This window comes from Rattus rattus, chromosome 11 (genome assembly GCF_011064425.1).
Source record: "Rattus rattus isolate New Zealand chromosome 11, Rrattus_CSIRO_v1, whole genome shotgun sequence".
NCBI lineage: Eukaryota > Metazoa > Chordata > Mammalia > Rodentia > Muridae > Rattus > Rattus rattus.
The window spans coordinates 97,358,080-97,381,636 of NC_046164.1; the positions used below are offsets into that span (position 1 = coordinate 97,358,080).

Below are 23,557 nucleotides of genomic sequence, written 5' to 3' on the forward strand. Positions count from 1 at the left end.
TTATACATGGCTCATTTGGTTTTGAAAGTAAAAATGTGGCAAAGGGTATTTCTGTTACTTAAGTGCTTCCAACTTACATTGTGTCCAATGAACATTCTTGAAATACATAGAATCACAATAGCAAAACACATTTGTAAAAGTCTTAATGCAAATTAAAAGCTGTATATTGGTTAGGGTAACTGAGGATGTAAATTTTATCAGTGGGCTACTTCTCATCCTGTATTCGCCGTTAGTGTAGTTATAATAAGTATAGGTTTTAGTCTCCAGAACAGAAGCAAAGTCTTAGTACTGTAGGCATTTACCTTCCTTCTTAGCATCACCAAACTTGCAAAGTCCAGATTTTGAGAGTCCTACATCACTAGGGTTCGAAGCTTGTTCCCACAGCGGTCGGCATCGAGGAGGTGCCCTGCACTGCCTGCAGGCAGCTTGGCAGAAGCAGCCGCAGTGCATGAGGCGCTGGTGTTTACAGACATCGCCACACAAATACACTGAAAAGTAAACCAGACATTTTGTGTGGTCAGATACTACAGTGCTGCCAAGTGTCCAAACAGCCTTGCCAGTGCTCAAGATTTCAAAGTGTAAACCCATTGCCACCCATTGTAGTCTGCTCTTCCTCCCGGTCACCATGTTGTTTTTTTGTTTTTTTTTAAGTTTTTTTGGGGGGAGGGATGGGGTTTTTTACTGTGTAGTCTGAGGATTGGTCTGGTTTACTGTTTTTGTAGAGTTCTTCGATGTGTGTCTCCTTTGATTCCTTTGGCTGCTTTGAGCATTGGTGCAGAATGAAGTCACTAGGGACTTTTGGCAGCCCAACTTCACGCTATCTGTCCTGTTACTATTGAAGAGGGTTTACCAGTGCATTTGAACGAAGCCTTTTACATGGTATACACCGAGTCCTCGTAAAGTTACTTTTAAGTCTTGTTTGTAAACAGAAGTCACCTTGTACTTCCTGCACCGGGCTGGCCAGTTCATTTAGGTCTCTTCCCAGCGTCATCTGTTTGGCTAGTACTGTTTTGAATGGATGCTCATTATTCCAAAGGAACTGATGTCAGTACTACAGTACTACGCCAAGCAATAGTTCCCTGCAATAGTGAGCTGGAGGCAGCTCAACAGGCAGGCCATCACAGCGCACTGTGTTCTTTATAGGTGCTTCTACAGCTTGATTCAAACCATTAAAATACCAAAGTTTACTTATTTTTCTTTCTTTTTTTCGGAGCTGGGGACCAAACCCAGGGCCTTGTGCTTGCTAGGCAAGCGCTCTACCACTGAGCTAAATCCCCAACCCCAAGTTTATTTTTTTTAATGGTTTAAAATTAATTTAGTGCCTGCACACGCACATATGCAAGCTCAATTTCAGGGATGGATTCTCTCCACCGTTTGGATTTGAACACAGGGCTTGAACTCAGGGCATCAGGCTTGCTATTCCCATTTTTCTTTTTCAGCTGTCCCTGAGTTTTTATTGAACAAAAACAGTATTTGGTAATGTAATAAAACCTTCAAATATGTTGAAATTGAGTTATAGAGTAACCTGGTCCTGTCTTCTCCATATGCTAGGAAGCCCTTTCTTACCTCAGAAATGAAAGGCTACAGACCTATGGGTCAGGTTGAAAGGGTTCCTTCCTTCTAAACAATGGCTTCTCAGCCATGCTTCATGCCAGATAGCCTGCATATTTCACGCAAGGTCAAAAGCTGCCTTGGCTCTTTGTCCAAATAGCTAGTTGGGCTTGGGCTACAACTGGCCCTAAACCTCATCATTTCCTGTTCCAAAGGGCAACTCGTTTGCCTCCATTGTTTCTTATTGTCACTAAAGGCTCTGTGTTATTAGCATCTTTAAGCTTAACAAGATGTTAGTAGCATCATTAAGCTAGGCTATAATGGTGCATCTGAAAGACACTAACAGACTGTTCGTTCTCAGGGACACATGGATGAGGTTGATTTAACCTGATTCTCAGTGATTGTTTCTACTGAAGTTAGCCATTCCAGACTTCTTACCCCTTTGCTCCTCACCCCCAGCAATGTTCAGAATAGCTTTCATGTGACCTGAGCTCAGCCAATCCTAGGATAGCACTAGTGGGGACACAAGCCTGTCAAAATTTGTTGATAGCCCCAATAATAGAATATAGTAGGAAGTTTTTGTTTTTTCCCCTAAAAACTCGTGAAGTTTCCTTTTTATTGTTCTATATCAAACCCTTCCTGTGTCCCTGGCAGAGCATAGTGCACAGGACACCTGAACTAGGCAGACCCAGCCCGAGGAGCCAACCAAATTAATCCGGTACAACCTGCAGTCGTCTCCTCCAGTGCTGACCACATACTTGTCATCGTAAGAGAAACGGATATTCGTCACATGAGCAGAGTGACCAAAGTAACGTTTATGCTTGGCCTGTGAGGAAAAGCAAACGTGGCAGCTGTTGATTCCAGTAACTTGTTGGGTTATTGATCCACCAGCTGCCTCCACTCCCAGAAACTCCCACACCTCTGTCTGGGAAAGGCCTTGATGAGAAGGATGCCTTGCAGCTTCCCTTTCTCTTAAGGCTGCAGACTTCTCTTCCCTGATAACCAGGCTCAAGTCTCAACAGTAAGCAGCCCTGTACTTTCTGGGTGCATCTGTCAGCCACACTTTTGCTGATTTCCTTGCCTGATTCCTTCCCCAACTTTGTCTATCCACCATCTGTCAGTTCCAGGACTCTCCCTCCAGAGCGACAGTAAGAGGCTAGCCAAAGCCCCATAGGGCTGGGTCTATGATAACTGATGGTCATTTATATGACTATAGGAGCACGGCCTGGAGACAGCTCAGGGGCTACTCGAGAAGACTCACAAATTTTTCTGTGCATGGGAAATCAAAGAGCTTCACCAGCCCAAAGTCGTCCCCTGTGACAATGTTCAAGCCATCATGGGTTACACATGCACAGTTGACATCGGCCTTGTCTGCATTTCGTGGCCAGATTCCAATGACTTCATCTCCAAGAACACTGTTCCAAGAGGAAAAGGTGTTAGGAAGATGGGACACAATTTCCTAGGGTGGTTGTCCCCTCCTAGGGTAAGAAGTAGACAGGAATTGTACGTGATTTGGTCATGTGGCTGCTGCCATGGAACAGCCACACCCTGCTCTGCATTTTCACCACCTGGCACTGCCCTTCTCCAACTCCCCTACACACCAGAAAAAACTTTGATTTTTCCTTTTAATTCCCTATTCTACTGAATGTGTATGTTAGCAAGGATGGAGCTCCCGTACCTTCTATCTTCAGGTTACTAGAAGCTTCATTGTTGCTGGGTTTGGAAACATTTGAATGTGCTGGATGTGGCTTGGGGTTGGTGTGAATGATTAAACAAAAAGAAAGCTCTGATCACATAAAACCCTACCCTAAGCACCGATCACATAAAGTCCTGCCCTAAGCCGGTATCAAGCAGCTTTGCACCCTCCCCCACTGAGAAAAGACAGTTTCATCTTAGCTCTTCCTACCCTGGCCATCACAAACCCAGAGGCCTCTTCCTCAAGAAGTGTTCTCTTCATTTACCTTGTCCAGGAAGCCCAGGTGATCTTCTCAATGACCATGGCTTCTGTTACCTGCTTCCCCAGGGGAACTTCATGCACTTGGCGCTTATAGGCTCCTGTTGACACCTGCAAGAGGAGGAACTGAGTCCATCTGCTTCCTCAGTCCCAGACTCTGCTGTCTTCCCTGACACTAAACCCCAGTCGTGCTTTTCTTTCAACCCAAACTCAGCTCCTGGCTACAGAGCCAGTAAACGGTCCATTTCCTCACAGCCCATGCTAAATGCCATAGGGTGTGGTGTCTCAGCTCATGCTAAACTTCATAGTCAGAGCATCTTTATCCATTTCCCTGAGGGATGGTGAACTGCCAAGTGCTCAGGACCTGCTCCTCTAGGAGTCCCCTGGAGGAGATTGGCCACTGTTTCCACAGTGAAGGTCCCTTCTCTCCCCCTGGTGCTGATGCCTCTACCAAGGTTTTTCTTGAGTTCATGGAAAGAGCCTAAATCTTTCCCACCTCAGGGTTTCAGTGTAGATGACTTGGAGCAGAAATCCTGCCCCGGTTGTTAACTCCCTCCTCCACAGTAGAGCTCAGCCTAAAGAACACTTGTTTAGAAGGGAGGCAGGTCTAAGTTGAGTGCCTCTTCAGAAGCTGCCTGACATGCTATAATTTGCCTTTTCCCCACACAAGCATGACATGTATATTTTGTGATCAGTCTTTGCCTTCTCCAGAAGACGTGAACATACTGTATCTATCCAGAAGCCTACCTAGCCTGATGCTTTGATAAATTTAAAAAATGAGTATAAGCACTCCTCTCTCCAGGCTCACCAGTGCTCAGTGCTGAGGGAACTTTGGTTTTTAGCCACAAGCTCCGAAGGTAGGACCCCTTGATCTTGCCTCTCAGCTATGCTGAGACAGTCATGAGCTCTCCAGCCGTGCTGGTATGCAGAAGCCATACTGCATACCGGTATGGAAATTAGGACTTTTTCTAAAATTGTTTATTTGTCCACATGTACATGTGTGTACATGCATGCAAATGCCTGCTGTGGTACATGTATGGGAGTCAGAGGACAAATTGTAGGAATCAGGTCTCCTTCCATCATGTGGGTCAGGGGGAGGGGTTGAACTTGGTTAGCAGCAGGCATTGTTACCTGATGCACCATCTCCTCAGCCAGAAATTAGGAAATTTTGATGAGAGCTGGTGAAAGTAGGCTAAAGGTGACTAGGAATGCGCTCCCTAGGATTCTTGCTTTGTTTTTGTTTCTTACTAAAGGATGGGTACACACACACACACACACACACACACACACACACACACACACACACACACACTATTGCTTTCTAATTATCCAAGCCTCTGTCTCTATATGTATAAAATAGGGGGAAAGGAATATTACTTGGAAGTTGCCTGTCATGGGTAAATTAGTACGGTGCCCAGGGCACAGTAAGCACTATAGGAACACCGTTTTCTTGGTTGCCCCGGAGACAAGTTAACCAGAAACATACCTGAATGTATTTGCTGTCTGCAGAAAAGTCCATCTGAATGACAAAACTTGGGATGTCTTTACAGTAGCCGATGCGGTTCAGACTTGTGCCCTGAGTAAGGTCGTAGAAGTCAACCGTGTGCTCAGAAGAACCCACAGCTAAGAATCTGTTGTCTGGGCTGATTCTGTGGGGAGGAATCAGAAGCAAGGTCCATGAGGAGGCACAGAGATGGGCTGGCTCTGACAGTGAGATGAATTCCCAACTTACATGTGCCTAGCTTCTCCCCAAGTTCTAGGAACGTAAACAATTTTTCTGAATCTAATCCCACAGGAAAAAATGTTATGTAGTCTTTGGTAGAAGTACAAGTACTTTTATCATCATATCTAAAAAGACCGTATGGGCAGTACCCTTGATTAGCTGGCTGTAAAAGCAATGCTTTCAACTCAGTTCCCCCCAGGTCTGACTCCCCACCATCACCAGAAGGACCCCAGTAAGGAGTGCTTACCCTTCCGGCTCAGACCACTCACTATGTACCTGATATCTTGGATGGCAGATTTCCGGTCTCGTTTTTTCCCCCAAACTTTCAGGCTGTTCACCAGCAAGATGATGAACTCTCCATTCTTCATGCCAATGGCCACCATCTCCCCATCAGGGCTATAGGCTGCACACCTAGCTGCATGGCCCAGGTTCACCTTGTTTAACAGTTTCTACATGGAGACACAGAGAGTCACGTAAGCCACTTGGGCTGATCTCTGGGGGAAGTCATCAGGACAGGGAAATCAGACTACGTTAGCTCCCACTGAAGGACTCCAGTGCTATCTCATAGTAAACCTCCCTGGGCCTCATGATTAGAGCTGCTCAGGGGATAGCACCTTTTAGGACAGGGTTGGGCAAACATTGCCTGTTATGTCGACATAACCTTACATTGAGCACTGTAGGATCTGTGTTCTAATTACGTGTTTGTCATGCCAATTGTGGATAGCAGGTGAAACAGGCAGCTGGCCAGACCCAGGCCTTAGGCTTCGACGTCCTCTTGCTAAAAGAGAAGAATGTGAACTTGAGCACACTAAGCAGCTCTTGACTGCACGTCCACTTTCTAGTTGGGTGTGTGTGTGTGTGTGCCCATTATTGCCATTGCCACCGAACAGAAAGGAGACCGATAAGCAGTCTTGGAAGAGTTCTGTAAGCACCAACAGTAGCATCCAGGAAGCATCCATTATACAGTGGGTTTTCAGTGAGTAGAACTGTTTTTTAGTAAACTTTATAGCATTAGAACCAAATTAGCACCTGTGTGTGTTTGCATGACTGTTCTTTGACCCTTACACTAAAAATGGGACCAAAACGTTTCTTAGCCATTTTGAAACAGAATTTTGTGTTTATTTTGTGCTGAATAAGGCTCAGTGAACTTTTTCTTCATATTTTACATTTTTACCCCAGATGAGCTTCCCCAACCTTCCTGGATCTGATGGGAACATCTGACATTCTCAAACGTTTGTATCCCTCTCCCTCTGCCCGTGTCCTTTTATAAAAAGATAGTAATTCTCAGTTTGATTATTCCAGAATCATCAATGTCAGGGACTCAGTGGAGTGCTTGCGTAATATGCACGAAGCCCTTGGTTTGATTCCCAGCACTACCAGACAGGGATCACCTGCATTGCCAGTGCTGGAGAAGTAAAGGCAAGAAGAATAGAAAGTTCTATGTCTTCCTTTATTGCATACTGAGCTCAAGGCCAACCTGGGCTATAAGAGTTCACAATACAAGTCTATCTAGACAGATAAACTGCTGAAGGACAGATGACATGTGTGAGGGACTTTTATTAGTAGGCTTTCTAACTTCATGCTGAACCAACCTACCCCCATGTCTGTCTTGACACAGGCCCTCTCTTCTGTTCCAGCTATGAGCCTGACAGTAGGCTCCTTACCTTGTCAGCCAGGTCCCAGATCCTTGCTGTGCCATCATTGCTAGCTGAGATGAACATGTCCTTGGAGGGGTGTGTGGCTAGGCCCCAGATCTCCCCCTCCATGTGTCCATCAATCAGGATGTTTGAAGCAGCACTTTTTTCCCCAACTTCAATTATTTCACCATCTTTGGTTCCTACTAAGATTTTTCCCTGTTACAATAAAATAGTTAGAAAAAGAGCTGTGTGAGTCCAGTCAACTGCTGGAAGGACAGATGACATGTGTGAGGGACTTTTATTAGTAGGCTTTCTAACTTAATGCTGAACCAACCTACCATGTCTGTCTTCACACAGGCCCTCTCTGCTGTTCCTGCTATGAGCCTGACAGTAGGTCCCCAGAATGATCCAGTTCACGGGACATAAGGGGAGGTGGGTACCAGGGGCAGGATGGGAAGGGAGAGCGGATGTTCAGTACTCAAATATTTTCTTATTAAACCTTTGGGGGTTGGGGATTTAGCTCAGTGGTAGAGCGCTGAGCTAAACTCTAAGGTAAGCCCTGAGTTCAGTCCCCAGATACAAAAAAAAAAAAAAAAAAAAAAAAAAAAAAAAAAAAAAAAAAAACCTTTGAAGGTGACAGCGGTGGTCATTGCACAAGACTGCAAATGTGTTTAATGACAATGAATTATACACAAAGTAGTTAAAATGCTAAGTTTTATGTGCTTTTGCCACAGTTTAAAAATAAAAAGCACTGCTAGTGAGACTGCTGCTTTGTTACTAAAATAGGAAGAGCTCAGATGACTTGCTAAGTGTCTGTTGATAAAAACACTGGGGAAAATTTCCTGAACAAAACACCAATGGCTTATGCTCTAAGATCAAGAACCGACAAATGGAATCTCATAAAATTGCAAAGCTTCTGTAAGGCAAAAGACACTGTCATTAGGACAAAACAGCAACTAACAGATTGGGAAAAGATCTTTACCAATCCTACAACAGATAGAGGCCTTATATCCAAAATATACAAAGAACTCAAGAAGTTAGACTGCAGGGAAACAAATAACCCTATTAAAAAATGGGGTTCAGAGCTAAACAAAGAATTCACAGCTGAGGAATGCTGAATGGCTGAGAAACACCTAAAGAAATGTTCAACATCTTTAGTCATAAGGGAAATGCAAATCAAAACAACCCTGAGATTTCACCTCACACCAGTCAGAATGGCTAAGATCAAAAACTCAGGTGACAGCAGATGCTGGCGAGGATGTGGAGAAAGAGGAACACTCCTCCATTGTTGGTGGGATTGCAGACTGATACAACCACTCTGGAAATCAGTCTGGAGGTTCCTCAGAAAATTGGACATTGAACTGCCTGAGGATCCAGCTATACCTCTCTTGGGCATATACCCACAAGATGCCCCAACATATAAAAAAGACACGTGCTCCACTATGTTCATCGCAGCCTTATTTATAATAGCCAGAAGCTGGAAAGAACTCAGATGTCCTTCAACAGAGGAATGGATACAGAAAATGTGCTACATTTACACAATGGAGTACTACTCAGCTATCAAAAACAATGACTTCATGAAATTCATAGGCAAATGGAATGAACTAGAAAATATCATCCTGAGTGAGGTAACCCAATCACAGAAAAACACACTTGATATGCACTCATTGATAAGTGGATATTAGCCCCAAAACTCGAATTACCCAAGATGCAATCCACAGACCACAGGAAGCTCAAGAAGAAGGATGACCAAAATACGGATGTTCCCACTCCGTCTTAAAAGGGGAAAAATATCCATGGGAGAGGATATGGAAGCAAAGTTTAGAGCAGCGACTCAAGGAACGGCCATTCAGGGTTGGGGATTTAGCTCAGCGGTAGAGTGCTTGCCTAGCAAGCACAAGGCCCCGGTTTGGTCCCCAGCTCCAGAAAAAAAAAAAAAAAAAAAAAAAAAAGAAAAAAAAAAAAGGAACGCCATTCAGAGTCTGCCCCACATGTGGCCCATATATATATGTGTATATATATATATATATATATATATATATACACACACACACATACATACACAGTCATCAAAACTAGATAAGATTGATGAAGCTAAAAAATGCGTGCTGAAAGGGACCGGATATAGATCTCTCCTGACAGACACATCCAGAGCATGTCCAATACAGAGGTCAATGCTAGCAGCAAACCACCAAACTGAGAACAGGACCCCTTGGGGGGAATTAGAGGAAGCATTGAAAGAGTTGAAGGAGCTTGCAACCGCATAAGAACAACAATGCCAACCAACCAGAGCTTCCAGGGACTAAACCACTTCCGAAAGACTATACATGGGCAGACCCAGAGCTCCAACTGCATATGTAGCAGAGAATAGCCTTGTTGGGGCACCAGGGGAAGGGGAAGGACCAACCAGTGCCAAGGTTGGACCCTCAGTGCAGGGGAATGTCGGGGTGGGGCAGTAAGAGGGGGTGGATGGGGGAACACCCGTATGGGGGAGGGGAGGGGGAGAGGATGGGAGCTTATGGGCAGGAAACCGGGAAAGGGAATAACATTTGAAATGTAAGTAAAGAAATATATCTAATAAAAAAAATCCATAAAAAAAAAGAACCACACCCTTCTCACTTTGCCTTTTCTACCAGTTGCCCTGGGTAGGGGCTTGAGCAGAGTCCTTTCACCACCTTCTTGTCTAACATCCCACGGACTGTAAGCTCCTTCTAGACTGACTTAACTCCTCCCAGGGCCATATCAGGTGACCTTGGTCTTTGACACTGATCCTGTGTACCCTGTGAAGCTTTCAAACTTCATTGCATTCTGACTGTTAGCATTCTGTCTAAGCTCCACCCCCACAGTTACCTGCAACAGGCAGCTGTGCCTGACACTATGAAAGGGGCTGCTTGCCCCCTCCTCATTCTATTGCGCCTTGCTCCCTGCTCTTGCCCTCTTCTCTTTCCCTTTGTCCCTTCTCTTCCCATTCCCCTTTTCCCTTCCTTCCACATGCTCATGGCCAGCCTCCTCTACTCTCCTCTTCTACTCTTCTTCTCTCATTAAACATTTCCGTGTGGAACCATGTTGGCCTGGTGTGTTTTGTCCGGATGTCAGTTGAGATTTCTACCCCAACACTGGCAATTGATCCTGGCAATTGTCATTATATCTGTTTCTAATGAAGGTATAGAAAGTCTGATTGCACTCGATAAACTGTGGACCCTCTAATTGACTTAACTCCTTACGGCTGCGTCCAGCGGCCATGGGTCAGTAAACATGACTGCTTGCACGTATTGTTCAGCTTGTGAGGACAGTAACTGAAATGACAGTGGCTAACATTTCCTAAGTGACTTCCTGTCAGGTAGACAGAAAGACACCTTTATCTATGAAACATGAAGCCCTCCAACTGACCTCCAAGACACACCCGGCCTTCCTGGAGGGGTATGTTCTCTCGGCTATGACTGACTGATGAACTATAGTATAATCTACACCTTGGGGCTTAAGGCTTGAGCAAACACATGCTAGCAGAGTGACTGGAGAAAAGAAAGCCTGCTGGGACCCCCATCTCCTTCCTCAGTTCAGCCCTAAGAAGTAGCTCCCACAGGGCCAGCCATGCTCACCTTGCCGCGGCACACCGAGCGCACACATTCCACCAACTGCCCTGTTTCCAGTTGGAAGGCCCGACAGCGCTTCATCTCCTGGTCCCACAACTTTACAGCTCCTCCTTCCTTAGTCCTAAAAAAGGCATAAAATGGTACTTACCCATTGCCTCAAGACTTCCCTTCCCAGCCCCCTCTACACCAGACACTGATGGCGTGACTACCAAGGCCCAACAGATTTCCTAAGTTGCCTTCAAGTGCAAAATAATGGAGGACAGCAAGTGGAATCCTCAAAGCCAGCATGTTTTTATTAGCCTAATAATAGAAATAAATCTTGCCTTCCCACTACAGGTTCCTTTGTTTCTCTTTTCCCCCAAGAGCTGCTATGAGTAGTATTTATAAGAGCGAAGTCACAACAGCTTTTTGAGAATTATCTCTTAAGGTTTTAACTACTAGTGGCCCTCTTCGCTGCCCTATTGGAAGGACCTTGGGCTCTCCTGCAGAGATGGCAGACTGATCTAATGCAGAACAGAGAGGGACACCACAATTGGCACAGGGTTCGGTCATTTTGCCCCAAGATATTAGCAAACAAGTCCCCAAGAGGGACTTTGCTTACGGCCGTTCTTTTCCACCAGTCACAATAAGTCCATCTCGGAGGGTGGTGTACATCGTAAAAACAGGACCTGAGTGAGCCTTGGCCACCAGCCGGATGAGGAAGTGCTCCTTCCACACATAGACATCTCCATTGATGGCACCGGTAAAAGTGAGGTTGTTCTGAAAACAAAGGAACACCTTGGGAATCAGGAACACATTGAGGGGTACTTTCTCAGACACTGGCTCCTCTTTTGGTTTGAGATTAATCTTCATTATTTTTAATTATGCATTTGTGTGTGTGTGTGTGTGTGTGTGTGTGTCCAGGCACATGAGAATAGGGGTACCTGTAGAGACCAGAGGCATTGGATACAATGGAACCAGAGGTACAGGCAGTTGTAAGATACCTAAGTGGGTGCTGGGAATTGAACTAAGGTTCTCTGGCAGAGCAGTAAATGCTCGTAGCCACTGAATGATCTCTCCAGCCAGACTGGCTCCTTTGCTGAGAGGACCAGCCAAGCATTATCAGTCTGATCCGAACTGGGCCAAGCAGATTTGCAGAGAACTGTGGAACAAGAAGACAGTCTAATTGTTTGGGCATTTTTACATCCCTATTGTGTGCAACTCTGGAGCATCAGCACAAGGCAGACCACCACAGGCCACCGCAGGGGAAGGGCCAAGCCCAACCAGAGAGGAAACCTGCCTAGCAAGTGGACACATCAGACTTGAAATACCAGGAGCTGCCTTACATAGGCAAGAAGTTTCTACTGGTTTGGGTGTTTGTGGAGGAGGAGGGCCAAGAAGAAAAAGGACCTCTCCTTGAGGGTGGAAATTATTCCCAGCATCCACAGGGGTTGCCTAAGCAGTGTCTACACTGGTGTCACCTTACCCCTTCATGGTTGCTCACTGTCAGTTTGGATGGGTTAGAAATCATCATGGAAACCACTTCTCCATGTGTCTGTATTTCTAGAAAGGACCTTGTAAATGGAAGATCACCCTGGATGTGGGTAGCAAGGTCCCATTTTTGAGGGCTTCAGACTGAAGGAGAAGATGAACCGAGCACAGGAATACATTCCTCTGCCTGCTGACTGTGGGCACCACATGCTCATGCTGTGCCATAATTTCTCTCTTGCCTTTGCAGGAATGAGGTCCTGAGTTCAGTCCCCAGATCCTAAATTTTAAAAGTCTGTTGTGGTATATCCTTGTGTGTCAGTGCTAGGAACTGGAGACAGGAACTGAGAGTTCAGTGACAGATTGTCTCTATGGAGGGAACATCACCCATGGTTGCCCTTTGGTATCCACACTTACACATATCCACCAGCACACTGACAAACACACATGTGCACACATCGAGATCAATTCACCTACCGATGCTAAGGCTACGAAACATTTGATTACTAAAAGCCATTTAAGAGACCACGTGGAAGTGGCTTTCTTGTTGATTTTAGCTTCTTGGCCAACCCCCTCCCCACCATCCCATGCCCATGCCTGAGGGATTCAGGACCCTCTTTGAGGAAACATCTGCTGTAACTCACAGCACCAAAAGCCACGGACAGCATCGTCTGCATCCTGGCAGCTTCCATGGACCCGATGACCCCTTTCTTGTACAGCAGAGCACTTCCCGCTAGAGTCCAGAACTTCATGTGTTTGACTCCGACAGACACAAATTGTGTGTCTGAGTCAGGGCGAAATTCCACCACAAATATTCGTTCCAGGTGACCCCCTCGGCTGGCAACCTTGGTACCTGTGTGGGTGACAGAGTCCCATGAGGCCATTCCTTTTTCTGTTCGTGGACTAGGGCAGGAAGTTACAGCCAAGGCTGGTCTTCCATTCACTCTGAATAAGGTCAGTGTTCCTTTAACTGCATCAGCTCTCCCTCAGACATCCCAAGGAGGGCGTATATGAGTGTCTGGGTAATTGCCAGAGAAGTGGGTGCTGCTAACAGAACCCCTACCCACAAATTCATGACTAGAGTAGGAAATGACTATGGTTATTGAGGTGGAAGCTTCTAGACAGGTAGAATTGATCATATCCACATCTTCCTCATCCCAAATCAGAACTATTCACCCCAGCAGGCCCCTCCCGTCTTAAGGTCAGTTGGGCTCAGATTCTTCAGAGAATCTTATTTCTGCTTAAGATTCCCTTCATTTATTTTCTTTAACCTCAGCATTCCTTTTCAGTTTGTGGGGTCTGGGTTTAAATTTTGTACTTTTTATATTTAGTTACTTGTTTTTCTTACTCCATGTTCTGAATTTCTTCTGTGTTTTACTGAGCCTTTATCTTGAATCTGAACTCCACTTGAAGAACAGCTTTGAACATCTTCACCTCTCTGTGCTGCCCTCAGCTTCCCTGCCTGTCGTTGGTACAGCAATAGTACCAGCTAAGATGTGGTGAGAAGCCAAGGATTGAAGCAGGGGAAGTGCTTGGTCATGTTGACCATTCCACATTGGTGACCTTTACAATTCCTTTGGATCCTTTTAAAACCTCTGGGTTTCTATTCCTTTTGTCTGCTTTTGAAGATTCTCTTTCTATTCTTTTAAACCCCTTAAGTTTACATTTTTATTTTAAACTTGTTACTTTTTCTTCAAGGCTCTTTTCATATGCTCTCAATGTTTCAGTTCCAATTTCTTCTCTCCCTCTTTATTATTTATTTATCCATATCTTTCTCTTCTCATCTTCTGTTCATTTGTTTTTCATGATGACTTTCCAGGAGAGCAAAGGTTGTGTTGGTAGTGGATTTTGAAGGAAGTTGGCCCACCCTTTAGCTCCAGATACTCCACAAAGGAAGCCTTTTCTAGGGGAGGCTGTGTCAGGAAAACTCCTCTACTCCATATGATGATCTAAACACTTACAGCAATTGAAACTCATCACAGTAGTAACAGATACCTCACTACCTGGGGCTTCCAAAACCTATGGGTTCCAAAGATAACATAAATCAAGTGTGAAAGCAAACAACAGATAAGAAGAAAAGTATTTGCAACTCTTATAAGAGTCAGGATTCACATTAATGGTCTATAAAGACTAACGCATCATTGTAGGTAGACACTCTTATCTCCAGGGGAAACACCTTTCAACAGGCAGATTATAAAAGCATCAGTGTAAGTGGCCAATAAAAGATTCAAAAAACATCAGCCTCACCAGCTATGGAGAAAATGCAAAATTATGAGAGTCATATTTAAACCATTGGTTTTCTCCTCTTGTTTTAATATCATAGGTATTTTTCGTTGAAGAGACAGTGTCTTGGTTTCTAGTCTGTTCAGAACAAGTTACATAGACATATATAGGACCTGAAACACTTGCTGTATATAATAAGTTCACTTAAAGTCATTATTATATAATAATGTAAAGTATATATTAAGTATCTTATTATTCATATATGTGCTCTCCAAAACGATCCACTAGAAACTCAGGAATGCACACCATGCTCCTTACTGATAACACAAATGTATGTATGTGCTCCCTCAATATAAGCTATTTATAGGAAGGTAGGACTCGAAGGAAAAAGATATAACACACTAGAGAAGGGAAGAGAAGTTGTGTCCATTCAACTCTGAAGAGGTAGTATCTGGTTAGAGCCCTTCTATGTAGACTGACAAACACAAGGAGAGCACCCTCCAAGCTTCTCTCCTCCCGGGAGCCTGTGAAAAGGACTGACTTTTCTAGTCCTCACTCCCCTGTGAGGTCAGAAGAGCCTCAGATAAGGGTCCAGCGCTAAGGGTAAAGCAAGCCTAGTGGGCTAGAGGGACAAGGAGGGGAAGTAAAGAGGGAGCATGAGCTTGAAGACAGGAGACTGGGTAGGGGCCATGGGCTCACTCTTCTCTCAGGAACTGGGGCTAGAGTCAGCAGCTAAGCAAAAAGGCACCTGGAACAGAACTCTGCCCCACAGAGAGAGGACTTTATGAAAAGAATTAACAGGGGACGTGATGGGGATTGTGTCCTTGGAAATACTCGTGGAGATGGAAGGAAGCCTGCCAGGAAAGAACTGCAGGACTTCTGTGGGTTGGTCCTAGAAGTGGGTAAAAGATGTTCCTAGGCCTTCCGAGATGCTTTGAGGCTGTAAGGTAAGCAACTCCATTTCTCTTCGGCACTGTCTAGTTGATTCACTGACCAACTGGTATCATAAGCAGTCAATCTCCATCCCAAAGAGATGGGTTGTGGGAACACTTGGACACGATGAACTGTCAATAAGCGTATGGAGGTGTGGTTTCCTAAAAATACTGTGGATCTGGCAGGCTCCCAGGGCAGTGTGAGACTTGTCCTTAACATTTGTCAGCCACTGGCCTCTCATAAGTGGGGCTCAGGAAAGAAAGCATCCTTCCTCAAAACGTATACATGTGTTTAAAGCCCTTCTGCCCACCCCTTCCATGCGAAGATGAAGAGATAATGGGATCCTAGAGTCCCAGATTGGTGCCTCCTCTCTACTTGCCTGCTCAGCGTGTCCCAGATACCAGCTTCAGACAGACCTCATTATTGCCCTTACTAATTGGATCTGCTTTTGCCAAGGCTGATTGAGGATATACTCAGAAAATTGCATATTTTTAATTGTAAGACAATTACAAATTTAGTAGCAGCTGGTGTGTGTGTGTGTGTGTGTGTGTGTGTGTGTGTGTGTATGTGTATTTTGAGGATGAATAAGGAGGAAATTCATTAATTATACTATAAACCTGTGGTTCTCAACTTTCCTAATGCAATACATTTCTTCATGTTGTGATGATTCTAACCAAATATATCTTTGTTGCTACTTCATAACTATAATTTTGCTACTTTATGAATCATAATCATATTTGTGTTTTCTGATGATGTAAAGTGTCTTAACCCAGAGTGATTAAGGTGAATCCTCATTTCAGAAATTAATGCATAAAAATACTTGATCGGCTAGAATTTGCTTTCGGTGACCATGGTCAGCCACTTTGGTTCTAATAAGGCAGCCAAGGTGAAACAGTTGGAGCAGAATCCAGAGGACACCAGAAAGAGCACTGAAGACAGTGTCTGGTGGGAGGAAGTGGTGGTGCACAGGGACACTGTTAGCACGTTCCCAACATGCCCACAGCTCCTTCTCTAGCCACCTGAGCTGCCTACAACTGGCCACCGGCATGGGGGTAGAGTGGGTCTGAGAGCAGCTCACCAGGGCTTGTGATTGCCTCGAAGCGGGACCCGTGAGGGTTGGGAAGGGCAATCTGGAGCTCCATCCCAGCTCACTCTATGGGGGCGGGGGAGCCCCGTAGAAGCCACACGAAGCCCAGCATGTTACCTTCCTGCCATCTCCAGACAGTGATGGTGTGCTCTGGATCCACGCCCACGGACACCAGGAGCTTCCCGGTTGCGCTGAAGTTGATGTAATTCACCCCCTTGGAGTGGAAGCACCGCAGCATGGAAAGGGTGTGCTTGGTCACTGCATCCCAGATATGAACTGAAGGAGTGGTTCCTGAGTGTGGGAGAGATGGTGGTGCCTCAGGGCTGTGTTCCATTAAAGGCCTTTCCTCAGGGATCACAGTGACACTGAGGGTGGCATAAGAGACATCTAGTCTGACCTGGCTAAGGAAAGACACCGAGGAACTTGCTGTTGAAAGGCAGAGCATACGGACTTTCATGTCTGACATGCTTGCAGAGGGTTTTACTCAGAGGAAACTGGTGACGGTGGGTTTGTATCTGCAGCACAGCCAGATACAACCAGCACGTGATACATTGACATGATCTCGCTGTGTGGATGGGAACTGTCCCAGTTGGGATGGCCTTACCTGTGCTCTCTGCAGTATCAGCTGCAATGGTGGGCAGTGACAATGAAGAAGCATCAAGGGAAACAATAACAGAGCAAGTCTTATCAGTGCAGCTCTCAGCCCAAGCCCAGCAGACTCCCAATGAAGCATTAAAATGGACACGGTGGGGGTGGGGTGGCTGGGTGGAGGTGAGGTTGGGGGAGGGGAGCACCATTATAGAAGAAGGGGAGGGGGATGGGATAGGGGGCTTATGTCTGGGAAACATTTGAAATGTAAATTTAAAAAATCCAATAAAAGAAAAATAAAAAATTAAAATAAAAAAATGGATGTAGCTTTGATGAAATAAAGCAAGAGAGTCTTTTGGAAGGACTTCCTTTGAAAAGACAAAGTAAAAACAAAAGCAGATGACTTCACAAATGTGCAACTTCACATTTGCGGCAGGCAGTTTCTCAGAGCAGGGAGCCAGCGCACATGCTGCAGTACAGCCTTGCCAAGCATAGTCACCAGGTTCAAGACACGGGGCTCGCTTACACCTAGGGTCCAGTCTGCAAGGACGAGAGAGGACCATCTATTTGTGTAATTAACAAGGTTTGGTCTGATTTTATGGTCCCTCAGAATCACTGGTCACTACATGTATCAAGTTACACAAGTGTTATATTGTAAGACTCAAATAAAAAATAAAAAAAAAAATCAACTGAGACATCGGCAAGAAAGGGTCTAAGCTGCTCCTCTCCTGAAAGAGCTGATAGACCAGTGGCCTTGTGTAGCCACATGAGCAGCAAGGAGCCCTACCTATCTGGCTGGTAGCCACCACATTTCTGTACTTTGGGTGCTGATTCACTGTCAGGCAGAGGATGTCATCTGTGTGTTCCAGGTAGAAGCTCTGGCTGCCTGGAAAAGAGGAATCATGGGAGGTGAGTAGTGAGACCCAAGGGCTCTCTCTCTCTCTGCAGCTATCACAAAGCTGAATTGGGGAATCTGGAAATGCCTTATAAAAGACTATGCTTTTAGAAAAGCCAAATTATCATTTTCAGAATTGTCCTTGGGGCTATGGGGGAACTGTTTAAAAAAAAAAATCACACGCTCTGATGTAGGTCTGGAAGGACAGAAGCTAGTGTCCATTCTCAATAGAACCACAATCTGCCTTAGCGTTTCCCACTGCCTGTGTGGGTCCAGCACACAGATCAAGCACAAAGCCTTCCAGGGACTAAAGGACACAAGATCGTTTCCTCATCATCCACCCCTGATCTGACAGAGGACCAGGGATGCTGAAGATACTGATGCTGAAGGTGATGCTGTCCTGGGCAAAATGGCCATAGGAGACCTGCCTACAGAGTCCCCATAGCAGGAATCGATCCTCCTGGATGCCTGAATGGCACCGGTCAAAGCCTTATCCTAAAGTCAACATAGTTCACAGGAAGTAGAAGGAAGTACTTTACCATCTACTGCAGTAAGTGCATTTCCAGACTTCCTAAAGGCCCTTTAAAACCCACTCAAATGTCCACGTTTTAGCATCGGAAATCTAGGGGATATAGCATAGTGCTATTAAAATCATGGCATGTGCCTAAAAAATTAAAAAAAAAAGAAAACCATGAAAAACCTCAAAGCCTTCCTACCCAAAAGGGAGGAAAGTCAAAATGACTGAGTGACTGCACTCAAATATATCCATGAATTGCACGGACCCAGCCAGGGGCCATCTGATGAGATAAAGGGCTGATCTATCTGATCTGGTGGTGAGGATATGGATGTGGCTCTGTCACACACTCTCTGTTTGAAATGCTTCCTTTTAAAGCTTTATTTCCTGGTTGAAATCATGGTGGCGGGGATGGGGGTGCTGAGTACTTCCACTGATGACATTCTCTCTGTGGATATTGCTCCAGAGTCAAAACAAGCTGGGCCCTGGCATACACTTTTTCACTCTAACATTCGGGGGACTGAAGCCGGAGGATCACCGCTCTGAGAGATGGAAACTGGCTCCATTTGCTTTCCTCTTAGCCTCATTTCTGTTTCTACCCTGGCTTCTCCCCAGACTCGCTTCCCTCTCACTGCAGAGGGGCTGGCAGAAGCACAGGCAGCTCCCGCTAGTGCCTAGACCATGGTCAGTTCAGGTTGAGGCTAGAAAGGCAGGAGGTCTGGATCCAAGAGCTGGGTGGGCGAGGCTACCTGTGGTGAGGTTCTGCACAACGCCAGCAGCTGCGGTGTGGAAAATGATGTCGGCACCATCATTAAGGTAATGCAGATTGTTGCGGCAGTCGAATCCTCGGTAGCCAAACACGTGGTCCAGAGCCAGCTCCTGTGTACAAAGTTAGTCATCCTTAGACGTTAACAGCAGAGGAGCAATGCCACACTCCACATGGCACAAGTAGCCACATTTGTCACAGGAATATACTATATGTGATGCTGACGTCACTCACTGAAGGTACTGGACTGGCTGAAGATGAAACACAGCTCCCTTTTCCAGTCCCCTGAAATGTTAAATAACAGAGACTTTCCCTAAGTAAACTAAAGTGACTTCTAGGTTCTTCAGGTGAGTCACAATGTACAGGCTGGGTGGCTTCCAGCGGTCACCTAGAAGTCTCACATGTATGCCCTGGCAGATATTCACTCCTTAGCTCAGAGACCACCATGAGCAGGTCCCATAAGCAGCCCTGAGTAGTTAAGATGTGTTTGTTATGACTCAAGCCACAAAGTTGCTGTGTGTTTGCATTTTCCCAGCAACTAGACAGTACTCTGAATTTATAGTTTTCTCTTGTCTCATCCTCTATGACAAAGAGCAGTGGCTGATTCAGATCAACTCTTGATTCCATTCAACACACTTATACTAAGCTCCTCCATGCCTGGCCCTGTGTTAGCTCTAAAACAAGGTTTATTTTGGGTGGGTCCTACTTCTCCAGGTTCCCCAAGTCTGGCCTTAACTGTCTCTGAAGTTTGCCAATTGCAAACATCACATTATAGCTCCTAAAATGCAGTCATCATCTTTACTGTCTTTAGGGTAAAGCCTCAACTCCTTGAGTTGGCACAAGACCTACCCCCACATACGACCATCTTCTGAGCATACCAGAGAAGCTGACCAATGTTTAGCCCATTGATCATGGGCTTTCCTAGTGTTTCAACTTGTTTTCTAATGTCCCTCTCACCTGGAAAGCCCTTCTCTTCCTTTCAACTAAATGAGTCTCTACTCAGCTCCAGATTCCCCCAAAGTCTTCTCCAGGAATGTATGTAATATGGGACATTATCCTGAATAAAGCAGCCAATTGAACCAAGAGTGGTCAGTCAGACAGCCTTCTGGGAATTTAGAACAGACATTGGTGGTCTCAGTAGACGGAATACTTCAGAAGTTGTAAACTCAGGTACTAGGAAGTTCAATGTGTTTATGACAGCAGTTCAAGAATTTCTTAAAGGAAAAACATTTCAGGTACCTATGAGCCCCTGCTTGACAAGAGATAGGCACCATCATGGCCCTTCTACTGTTGGATCCTGTCCCAAGTCCCACAGCAGCTGTACTTCCTAACCTGAGATATCTTCCAAAATAAGTATCTCAAAATAAGTTCCTGTCTGGAAAACAAACAAACAAACAAAAAACATCTCTGATACCAGCAAGAATTTATGGTCTATCAGCAGAGACAGACATATGAGAAGGGCAGGTGAGTATGTGCTGAGGTCTGTGGAACACAGTTGTGATGGAGCTGGGTACGAGGGCTCCACATGAGGGACATTATAAATTAAGGTCTCACAGAGACAACCCAGAGACAGTTCTAGAAGACAGTGTGGGAAACTGAGAGGTATCCAGGCTGCAGAATTAAAACAAAGGACTTCACAGCTCCAGACCATTGGAGAACATTAAGTGGTGAGTTTGCAATTAGAGGTTTTTAGCTGCAAGGGACTCATAGATCATGAGCTAGCAAGGCCACTCTGGTTGAAGTTTTCATAGCATAAACATGACTCTCACTGACAGTGTGAGACTCTTTTGGGTATGAAAGTCAGCACAAGGCATAAAAGATTTGAACTTTGAAGAAAGGATACTGGGCTGTGGGTCTATGAAAAGAGTAGGTTCACCGGAGCTGATCCTCACATCTCAACTGTAAGCCCAGATCTTCCCCCTCACTGGACTGGTGACCTTGAGAATGGGTCCCATGAGCTTCGTAATCATCCTTCTACCATAGATCTCTCATTTGCAAAGGAAAGTAACAGTCCCCACCTCTCATGTGAGAAGTGGAGAAGAAACACATACAGCACCTGGCACTGCGGCGGAATTGAGATGAGAGAGGGTGATGACTTACGTGCTACTTCCTTCCTTCCTGTCCATAGAAAAGGAGATGAAGTCCCAGGAGGCAGAGTGCATAGGACAATGGAGCCAGGTTAAGGGACACGATGCTTTTATAGTTAGCGATGATTGCTAAGGGCTTGGTGACAGGGCTGAGGGAGAAGGAATATGATCCAGTAGATGTGGTGTTGGTTCCAGAGATGGGACCGGGGATACAGTGCCATACCAAATGGAGACTGGGACAAGAAGGACCCAACAGATCCCATTTGTGTTCATTCGATGAGATGTACCCTTTAAGTCAGGCAAATGCAGGCACCACCCAGCTGTGTCAGAGCATCATCGATCAGACCACTGAACCTGCTTACCTCAATCACCTTCTTCTTTTTAGTGATGCTGTTCTTCTGGAGTTTCTCAGGCTGGGGAGCTGCACGGCTAACAGGTGGTCTGAAACAGAAGTCAGAAGAAGCACAGGGTTGAGTAAAAGGCTTCTGGTCCAGCTCCTAGCTAAAGCCAGAGCCAGGGAGGTCATTGCTTCTCCCCCATCTCAGAGGACAACCTCCCCCGGGGACTGTCCAACTCTCCTCTCACCCCATTAGAAATATGAGCTGTCCTATTGCGGTTGTGGGTCTGGGCTCACAGGTCAGAGTTCGCTATATTATAGTTCGCTATATTATAACACCTTTGCAGCATCAGAGCCTACTTCCCAATACCTAACAATATCCTGGGGCCCAAGAAGAACCCTTGGCTAGAGGGACTCAATTTAAAACTAAGGACAAGCCCAATGTTTGCTGACCCCATTGACCATTTCTCTAACAGGTGGTCAAAAGCCCAGCCTGCTGTGTAGCAGGACTTAGAAGCCAAGCTTTGGAATAGGCCCTGAGGGGCTGAGGCCGTGAAAAATGTTTGGCTGGTCTGGCCAATACCAGGGGGCGAGGAAGGAAGAAAGGGCTGAAAATCCCATCCCCCAATGTGGAAGGTATGGTTAGCTGCTGTCCACAACACCCAAGTGCTTTCCTTCTAGTTTTGATGGTGATACTTCAAATTTAGCTAGGGTTTTTACTAAGTGGAAACTTTAAAGGATGCCTGTATAAGTAGGCCAGTTGTTGGCCACAGTGGGTTTCCTTTTGTCAGACTTCTGCAATCTTAGCTTGGGAGGAGAGAGTCCTGCAGCAACTCCTGTCCCAAGTCCCACACCAGCAGTCAGTGTTCAAACACAAAGAGAAAGAATTACCTGGATCCCCTTGGAAGCAGAAAACAAAGGCAAGTAAGAAACTTAGTACAAGTTAGGGCAGCATCAGCAAGCACCTCGCTCATGCACAAGCATGTCCCAAGTGAACAGACATTCCTGTGTGGTACAACACATGCTTCCCCAGCATGCCAGCCAAGAGCTAAAACAAAAATGAGAGTGCACCAGGCTACACGTTTAGAAAGTCATACCCTGGCATCTCTGGACAAACTGCACTAAGCGCCTACACTGTGGGAAGAGAAAAGGAAGCTTTGTAAATGCTTCCTGTGCACTCCATTTCATGCTCGGGGAGTGTGCTGGGGAGAGACCCGCCGTCAGGAAACAACATCCTCTTGGATGACTTGAACACAGCACAATGGGTGGCTTGGTTCCCAAATTAATTTTGACTCATAATTTAGCCTAATAATTCTGAGGTTTTTCAGTAGGTCAGCTTGTTGGCTGCAATAGCTAATGGATTTGGGAGGGGGACAGAGGAAACACAGTACCTTTATTTTCTCAGAAAATCTTCAATCAAAACACATTATGTAATCATAAGTGATAATTGGACCAAATGGTATTAAAAAGGGGAGAGAGGACATCTCTGCAAATGACATCCCCAGCTGACATCGTTACCATCAAATTGAGCAAAAGCACAGGATTGGGGCAGGATAGTTCCTTCCACAGACATTTCTGCACCTTCATGGCTGCCTCTCAGGACATCTTCTCTTTCTTCTGCTTTAGTGGGACTTTCAAATAAAATACGTGGGTTTCTTCTTTTACCGAGAAATGTTGAACTATATGACAAAAGCAAGCCTGGGGCTACAATGAGAGCAAGAATGTGCTGGAACTACCAAATGGGTCAGAACTTCTGATTCAACACAGGGCTCGGTTCCAGGGTACATAGAGGTTGTATAATATATAACATATTATACAGTATAGAGTATGCATACAAGCGCAAACACTGTATCTATATATACACACATAACATTGTATATATACACAGAAAGGCAATCTGATGCTTTTTGTCATCTTTATTTTCAGTTAAGAAAAATAACGTCCCAAACTCTAAAAACCCAACCAATAAAGCAGTCTGAGAGCGTGTCTTTCTTTGTTCACAAGCACAGTCTAGAGCTGCGTTGTTTCAAAACAAGAGGAACAATGGGAAGAAACCTGCATCAGGGCAGAGTCAGCCCCTTTCAGGACCAACCCTTCCCATTTGCTCATGGATTCCCAGTGACACAGCACTAGGCATTCACTGGACACCTGAGCTTTCCAGAGTGCTGTGGATGCTTATGAAAAGCAATTCCCTGCCTGCCA

The 23,557-nt window shown here is 45.4% G+C and overlaps 1 protein-coding gene across 1 annotated transcript in view; it reads right to left on the reverse strand.

Moving 5' to 3' along the window:
• Positions 1–358: 358 nt before the first annotated feature.
• Positions 359–23,557, reverse strand: part of Eml6 (EMAP like 6) — a 288,615-nt gene continuing 265,416 nt past the window's right edge. Inside the window, 14 exon segments of the mRNA XM_032915924.1 lie at positions 359–488; positions 2,277–2,377; positions 2,813–2,966; positions 3,513–3,616; positions 4,992–5,154; positions 5,505–5,677; positions 6,893–7,081; positions 10,465–10,579; positions 11,060–11,217; positions 12,570–12,778; positions 16,286–16,459; positions 17,523–17,642; positions 18,915–19,044; positions 21,381–21,459. Of these exon segments, the coding sequence (XP_032771815.1) occupies positions 359–488; positions 2,277–2,377; positions 2,813–2,966; positions 3,513–3,616; positions 4,992–5,154; positions 5,505–5,677; positions 6,893–7,081; positions 10,465–10,579; positions 11,060–11,217; positions 12,570–12,778; positions 16,286–16,459; positions 17,523–17,642; positions 18,915–19,044; positions 21,381–21,459 (1,999 nt within the window).